Source organism: Acanthisitta chloris, unplaced genomic scaffold (genome assembly GCF_000695815.1).
Source record: "Acanthisitta chloris isolate BGI_N310 unplaced genomic scaffold, ASM69581v1 scaffold18022, whole genome shotgun sequence".
NCBI classification, from domain to species: Eukaryota; Metazoa; Chordata; class Aves; order Passeriformes; family Acanthisittidae; genus Acanthisitta; species Acanthisitta chloris.
This window is the reverse complement of record NW_008660066.1, coordinates 1-10747: the sequence shown is the minus strand read 5'-3', so window position 1 is coordinate 10747 and position 10747 is coordinate 1. Positions and strand designations below refer to the sequence as shown.

The window sequence follows — 10747 nt, the reverse complement described above, 5'->3', positions numbered from 1 at the left end:
GTTCCCTTCAAGGTATGTTCACAGCATGGCCATGCCTTCTTCTGTAGGACATGGGGACACAAGTGACAGGAGGCCACAGTCATCACATCCAAACTTGCCTTTCCCAAGGCATCTGGTGCCTCACAAATTGCCTCTCTCTGAGACAACCTCAGGACTATTTCTTGTGCTGCCTGGCAGCTTTTTGCCCTCCCCATCCCACTGTGAGTGCAGCAGTAATTTCCTTACTCTTTTCACTTGCAAACAGGCCCAGGGAACTTTCAGGCTGTGACTAGACCCTCATTCTTGGGTGGAGGCACTGTTGGAAGAGGTCACAGTGCCCAACCCCACTGAGGTGCCTGAGCAAACAGCTTTGCCAGCAGATCAGCAACACAGGGGCAGTGCTCATTTCTCACTATCTCTGGTATGCCCTATTTAGGGAAGCTTTATTTGCTACTTCTTCGACTTCCCCAGGGAACTTTCAGGCTGTGACTAGACCCTCATTCTTGGGTGGAGGCACTGTTGGAAGAGGTCACAGTGCCCAACCCCACTGAGGTGCCTGAGCAAACAGCTTTGCCAGCAGATCAGCAACACAGGGGCAGTGCTCATTTCTCACTATCTCTGGTATGCCCTATTTAGGGAAGCTTTATTTGCTACTTCTTCGACTTCGCCTTTCAGTTTCTCACTATCTCTGGTATGCCCTATTCAGGGAAGCTTTATTTGCTACTTCTTAGACTTTGCCTTGAAGAACAGCATTTACATTGTATTTCCTTGTGGATAGAAAGTATAACTCTTTACAGCTAGTTCTCTCTTCCAGCTTTGTCGATCTGAAACTGCTGAGCCTTGCTTTCCTCCTCTGTGAGACAGGACAAGTGCAGCACCCAGAGGCTTGTAAAACATGTTGTCTGTGCCAGCTGCACAGTGCTGCTGCAGCAAAAAGCATTGTCATTGAATACTTCTTGCAATGATTATGTTGCTATCAGTTGGGTATTGAGGAGACAGACCTCACTTGGAAAGTGCTGTTAAATACTCAGAGAAAAGCACATTTTGAATTCTCAGCAGTAAATATTTATTTCAGGCTCTCAAAAGAGCAATGATTTGTGAATCCAGGTTTGGGAGGGTTTTTAATGGTGACAGTGCCTGGAAATTTTCAGCAGCATCTACTGCTTTCAGTGTGGAGTAAGAGTATTGGCTGCAGGATGACCACAGGCTTTGCTCCACTGCTCATCAGCATTTCTGAGTTGTTTGGACAAGAACAAGTGCCTGGAAATTTTCAGCAGCATCTACTGCTTTCAGTGTGGAGTAAGAGTATTGGCTGCAGGATGACCACAGGCTTTGCTCCACTGCTCATCAGTGTTTCTGAGTTGTTTGGACAAGAACGACTCTAAAGAAATACCAACATGGTTGTTTTCTGTTCCAAGGAAGCTAATTAAAAATAAGCAATTTTTAGCCAGTTTTTATTGTTATCTTGTGCTGTTGTGTGCTTCCCTACCCGAGGATTGCCAAGATGTTCAAGGAAGGAGCTTCCTCTGCTGAAACCACTTTGGAAGAGAACAAGCTCTGGGCTGCAGCATCAGTGAACAGCCTGAAGAGAAGGATGGGGCAGATTTACAATGTTGTGCACATACCTTGGCAATCAGCAAGACAAAAAAATAAATTAGGAGCTGTGTGGAAGTGACCTCCTGAGGCAGAACATCCATCACAGCCAGATTAGGAAGCTAGAAAGCAACATGCTGTCATGGCTTTTATGGTCAGGTCATGTCTCCAGTAATCTGTGATCCATTTTGCATCAATTATTAGTGTAGACATTTCTTTTCTTTTTCTTTTTAAATAAAAAACTTCCTCCACACACTTGTGATTCTTGGATTCAAGGGTCTCCAAGTGGCTCATGCTCCCCAGAGGTTGGAGTCTTTCCTGGGAAGTGTTTGAACTGCTCCTTGTGGTAGGGTGAGCTGCAACTCATAGCAAATATATTTGCAAGTCGTTCCGTGGGCCACAGAAGGAGGAGAGCCAGGTTTCCACACAGCCTTACACCTCTTGCCTGTCTCTCTCTGGTGTCTAATGATGAGGCAGCTCACACAAGTGGCACTCTACCTGCTGGGTTCTTGCACAAAACTTTTCAAACACAACATCACAGAGACCTTGACCCCTCTGAGGAATTTTATTGAAATTCATCCAGTAGTTTAAAAGTTCAATGGGGCTTTCTACCCCACTGGCAGTTCATGGATTTTGGAGCCATGGGACATGAAGGTAATTGGTTTTCTAAGGAACTGAATCTTTAAGTTACCCTTCACCACAGGACACTCCAAAAGATGCCAGTTCTAATGTGCATATCAGCAGACCCTTTTTCCTTAGAGGCTCCTATGTGTCTCCCCCTGGAATTTTTAACCTACTTCTTCAGTGTTAAAGACAAATCACGAGTCTGAGCTCTGGTTGAGACTTCTCATTAACAAGCACTAACAGGCATGGCACAAGCCTCACAGGAGTCCTGTCAAATGGAAGAGCTGGGGCAGAATCTCCTTGTTCCTCTGGTGCACTCGTTACTGTTTTGTCTCTTCAAGTTCTGTTTCAAGTCATGGATTTGCCTTGGATCCTTATAGGGCCATTCCACAGATGAATGAGCAGCTGCTTTCTATTTCTCAGCACACATTTCCCCTTTGTTACGGTTTTCTCATCAGGTCTGGTCATGCCCCTGCGTATTCTGATATTTCTTGCACTGTTTTAGGAGAAATAAATGAACAATCTCTTTCCTCACATGTACCTTTCCCTGTGCTCCCCCCAAAAAAACTGTTCTGTGGCAAAAATTCTTCAGTTATGCATTCAAATAACTGGTGATTTGCAAAAGCAAGTTAAAAATTAGGTTCCTAAACAGAATTTAATATAACATTGTTGTTGCAGTGGCTCTAACACAGTGCAGTGATGTTTTCAATCCAGAGCTGCAAGAGTGTGCACTCTTTTATCTGTCCATTTTGATTTTAAAATCCTTATCTCTGTTGTTCTGTAGGCACCAGCTTAGTTCAACCTGCTGGGTTAATAAATTGTCTCTTGGATGTTTGTAGCCTTTCTATAACAGCCAGGACCTCTTGAATTTTATGGTTAGCACAATGCTATACAGAGCTCATTCTTTCTATTCCTGGGTCGTTGTGCTAATAAATATGAGATAGAGGCCTTTTGGCATTAACAAACAGGTGCAGCCCTACAGTGCAACAAGGAAATTATTTTGGCTGGGACTTTCCAGCAGTCTATTATCAGAGGGGACTGTATAAACAAGCCAGCACTTGTTAGAAGGAAGCATGGGGATATGACTTCATTCCTGGTTATCATCCTTCTTTACAGTCCACAAAACCTGTCTAAGACAGTGGAGCTCTGAAGACTGGAGGCAGCTTGTGTCTCTTCATGCAAACTATGTTGCTAAGGGTCTGTTCAGGGACTCTCCAGAGTGATGAATATGCCAAGTCACTCCGAGGTATTATATGAAAAGAGACCCTGGCACCGAGTTCTCTTGCCAGAGACTTGCAGACATTTAGAAATGCTGCCATGCAAGCCGAGACACAGCTCCAAGTTCTTTTAATTCTTGCAACAGACAACTGGTGCTTGTGATAAGGCAAGGATTTTGGCTCAAAATGGGCTAGGACACAGGGAGGGGAGAGGAGAGAGACAGTAGACAGACACCAGGTAGGAGGTGCAGATGTTAAAGCTTTGATGCTCTCTCCTTCAGAGGAAAAGGTGGAGATGAGATTAGCAGCATTGTGCTCAGTAATGGCATTATCCTGCTCAAAACACCAGGAGATGCCATTGCTCTGAATGTCACTGAGAAAACAGGACCTGTTGGGGTACTTGATTCTCCGATCAGTTGCTCTGTTTGAAAGCAGATTAACATCAGAGACCAGGATTGCTTCTTTTATACTTGACAGTTGGAGCTGCTTTTTGTTTTCAAGGAAAGTGCCTCCTTGCTGGGGTGGCATTTCAGTACTTGTCCCAGAGCAGCAGTGTGGTGTAAGCCAGCAGCTCCCACCGCAGGGGAAGCTGGAGGATTTCTCTCCTAGCTGTTCTAGGGATGGTCCAGCAGTGGTACCTCAGACATGACACTGGACAGCACACCAGAGCCTCCTTGTTTTCATACACACTGCAGAGAAAAAGAATGAGCAAGACACTGAAGGGACTCATGTATTCGATATATCCCAGACCAGCTGCAGTGGTATCTGAGCTCTTTCCAATGTAGCACTAAGTGATTCATATCTCTCCTGTTGTTGTTCATTGTATCTCCAGGGGAAGACATGAGAGCAAGGAGTGTCTTGTTCTGGTGGCTATCTCTTAAAAGATATGTATTTAATTATCGTGTAGGAGGCAATATTTAAAAAAAACCCCAAAACAGCCTTGCTGCTTTGGAACCAGAAATTATTGGAATTTATAATGGCTCCCAGGCCCTGAGGGAGCTCATTTTGTATTCCCAGCTCAGCATTGAGAGGACTCTGCTGTGTCCCACCCAGTCAGGCTCTACCCTTTATTGACCAGCTGTGCCATGCCAGGAGAGAAGCTGTTGGCTTTTGGTTTCACTCCTGGCACTGTGCTGCCCTTTGCTGTATGCCCATGCTGCAGTGAAAAGTGTGTCTATAACTTCTGTCAGCCATTCTGAGGAAGCTTTATTAGGCAGGGTTTGAGGACCAGCACTGCAGGCAGAGACTTGAGATAGTCTCAGCCAGGGAATATGGGCCAAACTCTTGACTTGAAGATTCCCTTTCCTTGCTGGCTCTGCATTGAGAGCTGTGGGGCAGCTGTGCTGAAAGGTGCAGTTTCACAGGGACAGGGGTAGGTGTTTATCTGCATCCAGTTCACTGGTCTTAGGTTGAGAACATTTTAGGACACACTGATGACTGTTCTGAACTCTCAGGGGTGCAGGTGTGCAGAAAGCTGTGGGATACAGGTGGAGAAAGTCTTTACAAATATCATCATTGCATGGTCATTCTATATTTGTTAACCTGGCACTGCTTCCCTGCCCTCCCCTGCCCCAAACTGGCTGAGATGAGGTCAAATATGATCTGTGTCAGACAGTTGAGTGACTTCACTGGGTTTGGGAGATACCCATCTTTAGGTATTCTTTTTAATCTCTTTGCACTTCAATCTTTTCATCATTCAAATGGGGAGGGAGCAGCCGTGTTTACTTCCTCCCATTACATACCTAATTACTGCTGTTGAGGAAGTTTCACTTCTGCTGTTGGTAAAGTCTCATGTTTCAGCTGCAGCCTTTGGGTAGCTTTTCCTTCACAAACCACATGGACCAAGTCAGGCTTGGCACAGTGAACAGGCTCAGCACAAAGGACACTCTAATTCCACATGGTGATATCTTCATAAGGGACAGCTCCTTATTAATGAATTTATTTACCAGTCAGTGGAACACAATTTTGTCCCTCACAAGCTGTGAGAAAATCTGAGCAAACTCAATGGAAAAAAGTCCAACATGGATCAAAATCATTAACATGTTCATTAAAGGAAGGAGGCAGTTATCCTGACTGATTTCAGGGATATGCCATGACTGTGCCATAGGTAGATCATGCAGCATCTCAGGGCTCCACTGGGGTTTGTGAAACAAGTGGTGAACACAACTTACAAACAGTGGGAGATAACTCAGAATCTATTTCTTGAGGCAAGACCATTTTTCTGTCTCACTGGGGAGAGTTCCAGCTAAACCAGGGACAAGGACACATTATTCCTTATGTTCCCAGGAAAAGAGATGAGCAGGACAGAATTGTTTAGTTATAGAAAATATATTCAGGACCCTATAAAGTGTCAGGCTTAACCAAGACTTTGCCTTTAATAGCCCCCAGCACTGTATTCAATCCCCTTTAATAGACTCTTATGAAGGTGCAGGGCATCGGGGAACTTTTCCTAGTCCTTTAGAGAGTGCTGAGCTTATTCTTTAAACAGGAAGTCATTTAGCTTCAATTCTTTTATCCTGGTGCAGTCTGTTGGATGGTTGCATTATCCATGGCAAGTTTTAGTGGATTTTTGGATACTTGCTAATGTCCTGTGTGGCTCTGTGATCAACTGGCAGCAAAGCTGGAGATGTTTCTCCCTGTGAGCTTTGAATGGTTATGTTTCCATTTCACTTTCCAAACCTGAGCGAAATTAGAATTTCCAATTTCAAAAGCTCTTTCCTTTCCTTTATCAGCAGTAAAGAAGAAATGGGAACACTTGCCTGGCCTGTTCTGTGCTGTTCATTATTTCACAGAAATATATCACTAGGTTTTTCTTCTCCTTCATAAAGTCTCTACAGACAGGCTCTTTAACTGTGCCTCTTCCCAGAGCTTTCATTATTTTCATCACCTAACATATAATACATATAATACTTTTATGCCTCGTTTAGTAGAAAACCATGTAAAGATCAAATTTCAGTTTAAAATATGAAAGTCACCTCTAAGCCTTGTTAACAATGTTACTGAAATAACCAGAATACAGAAGTAATATGAATAATTGCTCCTCTTTTATTGTTTGGGGAAAAGTGAATAAATGCCTAGCAAATTTTTTCTGTAACCTTTTAAAAAGAAATGTATTTCAGTGACTGTAAAATATGTTCTTGTTTGACTGCTGAGGAACAAATTGGTTGGATGGCAAGTCAGGAGCCAAAGCAATTCCAAAGAGGAGAGGTGGGCTCTGGTTTATAAACACAGAAATCCCAAGGACTGTGTGTGGCTGGAACAGCCTCTCAGAGGAATTGACACTTTTATCATCCTAGGAGATTAAGTGAGAGGTTGGTGCAATAACTTTATTGGTTTAAAGTATGGTTTGTTTTGGATAAAACAAGATGAGACCTTTTGCTGCCTAAATCAAATGTGTCACTTTTTGTCCCTTTTCCTGTTGATAACTTTGTCCTGGGAGTTATCTGTTCAATAAAGACTGCCACATTTAGGAGCCCAAATTTTGTTTTGTAACCTCCCCACCCTGAAACCTGTGTATATAGCTATAAACACTGAAAATGTTAACATTTCTAGGTTCCTGATGTTTGTTCTTGCAAACAGCTCCCAAACAGACCAGAATTCATCAGAACTATAACAAATCCCTTTTTGCTTTCCCACTGGTGCCATTTTAAAAATAGCAACATCTTTATTGCAGCACTTCTGAGGGAAAAGGGGCTCCTTTACCCTTCCACAGACAGACAGACGCTCCTCTGTCTCCAGTCCTCGACTGCTGCTCTCTCCCACCACTGCAATTGTCAGCACAAGGACCACGGAGCAGGATGATATGGGAACTGAAGCAGATGCGTGTGGAGCACAGAGACAGGCTCAGTGTGGGTTTACTCTCAAAGGAAAGGAGGATCCAGTCACCAGTGTGTGTCCAAGCAAATCTCAGGGAGGTTTAAAGTGACTTAGAAGGACTAATGGAAGATGCCCCTGGTGACTATAGCTGATAGCAGGTCCCCCTGGCTGTGCCTAAATCCCTGGCACACTTCCCTCACCACAGTAGGTCCCACAGGGGTTTTAAGCCCTCCACCTTCACAGTGAACACAACCCCCTGAAGCTCTTGGCAGTGTTTTCCTCCTTGCTGCTGCAATGGCTCCATCTCACATGGCTTTTGTTTCAGGTGATGGAGCCGTGAAAGCCTCTTGGAAACCAGTGCTGTTTGAGGGCTGACATGATGTCAAATTGCACTCTGAAATGCCTCAGCCCACAGCACTTGCTCAGCATTGTGTTGGTTGAATAGGAGCAGGGAATGGAGCCTTGGAAGGTTTTGCAGATGAGGGAGCTGGATGAAACTAATAATAATCCACTACGATTTCTTGTCTATTTATGCAGACTCTGAAGTCAATATCTTAGAAGCAAAGGCTGGTACCTGCTGCAGTGCCTGTGCCTGCCTGACTTTTGAATGCCTTCAAAGAGGCTCTTGTACTTTATCAGGGAAAACGAAGAGGGAGATCCCTGTGTAATCTCCAGCATTACCTTTCATTTCCTGAGGTAATGATGGATAAAGTGTCTGGAGGGAGAGCACCTCTCCCCTTCTGACACAGTGGGGCCCCTTTGTAACCCTCCTTGGGCTTACAACAGACACCCCTACACAGCAGCTTCCCCTGGTCCTCAAAGTGCTATTATACTGTAGTTAAAATAATTTACATGCTGTTAATATATTTTTTCATGAAATAAAGCCATATATATGTCCATGGAAGAATAAAATGCCTAATTTAGGAAAGAGTTTGACTTTCTGCCTCCATTGACAGCATGCAAACCTCAGAAACTCCTCCATGAACCACGAGGGAAACACAGCTGCTTTCTTTCAAGTGTTTTCTCTTATTATTCTCAGTTGTTCATTAGTCTTGTAAAGCCAACCAGCCATTTTGTCCCAAATATTTGGATAGGTAATAATTCCAACGAAACTCTAGCAGTCATGTATTGATCTGAACAAAAACATGGAGCTTCAGAAAAGTACAGGGGTTGGATGAAGCCTCACAGCAGTTGATGCAGAGCAGAGTTTGCCACCAATTATCACACATAAACATTAACAGAGCACAGAAACGGCTGCAGGACTTCAGGAGAATAAATAGCATTTGCAGATTTAATACTGGCTGTCATATCTCTGCTTTTTGGGGCTTATTAATGACTAACTGAGCGAGAGGAGTCCTTGTTCTGCTCCTCTGTGACTGGAGAAGGCACGAGAGAGATGTGGTTTACATTTCACTAAAGTTAGAAGTCGTGATGTAAAATGCAGAAATAGACATGAATAGAGAAAAAAGCCAAAAAGTGTAATTTGAAAAACATGTTCAAGTGATAGCTGTGTAATATCTCACTTCTCAAAAGGTCCAGAGGAAGAGGGTTATGGGCAGGAGAGTCCTATGGGACTGTTAGTCCCTGGGGAGCAAAATGCTAAGTTTTAGTGTTCATGAAAACTGAGAACACAATTACTTGTTGTGCATGAAAGTTTTTAGCCTTCAAAACTCAGAGAAAAATGTTGATAAGAAGTTCTTGGACCCAAAGGTCCTGCAAATGCTTGGAGTGGCTGCAGCACCCAGAACAATACCCCGTGCCCCAACAGGAACATCACTCTTGACAACAGGAGGCTCTCGTGACATGGAGCCAGTGCTAGCCTTATACCCTCAGCTGAGCAGCAGTGAGCTTCCCTGGATTTCCAGCTGAATCTCAACTTCAGGTTGCCACTCCACCTCCCTCATCCCCAGGGCCAGGAAACAGGACTGACTGCCTTGTTGGGATGACATTACTGGAGCCTGGAGCAGAGCTTCATCCCAGCAGCTCCATGCTCCACGAGGGCAAGGGCTGCTCCTAGACCTCCTGCTCCAAGGACAAATGCTGTGGGAAGTCAGGAAGTCATAGAATGTTAAGAGGTTGAAATGGACTTTACAGATCATCTAGTCACAACTCTTTGCCCTGGGCAGGGACACTTCCCACCAGAGTGGGTTGCTCAAGGCTTTATGCAACCTGGCCTCAAACACTGCCAGGGTTGGGGTAGCCACAGCCTCCCTGGGCAACCTGTGTTACTGGGCCTCAGCAAAAAATTTCCTCCTAATAGCTAATCTAAATCATTCTACCTGAAAGGGGGTTATAAAGAGGTGGTGGATGGTCTCTTCTGCCAAGCCTGCAGTGAGAGGACTAGAGGGAATGGTCACAAGCTGAGACAGGGGAGGTTCAGAGTAGGTATTAGAAAGAATTTTATCGTTGTTAGGGTGTTCAGGCACTGGAATAGTAGTTTGCCCATGGAGGTGGTGGAGTCACCATCCCTGGAAGTGTTTAAGATGCATCTGGACCTGGCGTTGAAAAACACGGTTCAAGAGTTAGAGTGAAGTGCCAGATAACAGCAGGACTTGATGATCTTAAGGTCTCTTCCAGCCTTGATGATTAGATGATTCCAAATTTCCCCTCTTCCAATTTACATCCATTGCTCCTTGTCCCATCCAAGCCAGTGCACACACCTGGCGCCACGGACGATCCCGTGCTGCTCCTGCAGGCGCCAGCCCTTCGGTAATTAAACACTAATCGCTAATTTCGCTCCCGTGTCCAGCTCCGCCCGAAGCAGACTGCTAATTGCTGATCCCTCCCGGACATCGTCCCTCCTTGCTCGGTGTCCCTTCTTTGCCCGATGTCCCTTCCTTGCCCGGTGTCCCTTCCTTGCCCTGTGTCCCTTCTCTCCCCGGGGCCCCCTCTCCGCCTGGTATCTCCTCCTTGCCCGGTATCCCTTCCTTTTTCAGTGTCCCTCCCCGCCCGGTGTCCCTTCCTTGCCCGGTGTCCCCTGCTCTCCCGACGTCCCTCCCCTCCTGGTGTCCCTTCTTTGCCCGGTGTCCCTTCCTTGCCCGGTGCCTCCTGCTCCCCAGGTGTCCCTCCCCTCCCGGTGTCCTTCCTTGCCCGGTGTCCCTTCCTTTTTCAGTTTCCCTCCCCTCCCGGTGTCCCTTCCTTGCCCGGTGTCCCTTCCTTGCCCTGTGTCCCTTCTCTCCCCGGGGCCCCCTCTCCGCCTGGTATCTCCTCCTTGCCCGGTATCCCTTCCTTTTTCAGGGTCCCTCCCCTCCCGGTGTCCCTTCTTTGCCCGGTGTCCTTTCCTTGCCCGGTGTCCCTTCTTTGCCCGATGTCCCTCCCCTCCCGGTGTCCCTTCTTTGCCCGGTGTCCCTCCTCGCCCGGTATCCTTTCCTCGCCCGGTGTCTCCTGCTCTCCCGGTATCCCTCCTCTCCCGGTGTCCCTTCTTTGTCCGGTGTCCCATCCCGGTGTCCCCTGCTCTCCCGGTGTCCCTCCCATCCCGGTGTCTTTTCCCTCGCGCTGTCCCTCCCTCCCCGTCGTCC

At 46.0% G+C, this 10747-nt stretch overlaps 1 protein-coding gene across 1 annotated transcript; it reads right to left on the bottom strand.

Moving 5' to 3' along the window:
* Positions 1-9997: 9997 nt before the first annotated feature.
* LOC103797464 (collagen alpha-1(I) chain-like) lies at positions 9998-10206 on the bottom strand (the record flags this gene model as incomplete). The annotated part of the gene is made up of 1 exon (XM_009069681.1): positions 9998-10206. A coding segment is annotated over one exon (209 nt), but the record flags the coding sequence as incomplete, so codon positions are not given.
* Between the last annotated feature and the right edge of the window lie 541 nt (positions 10207-10747).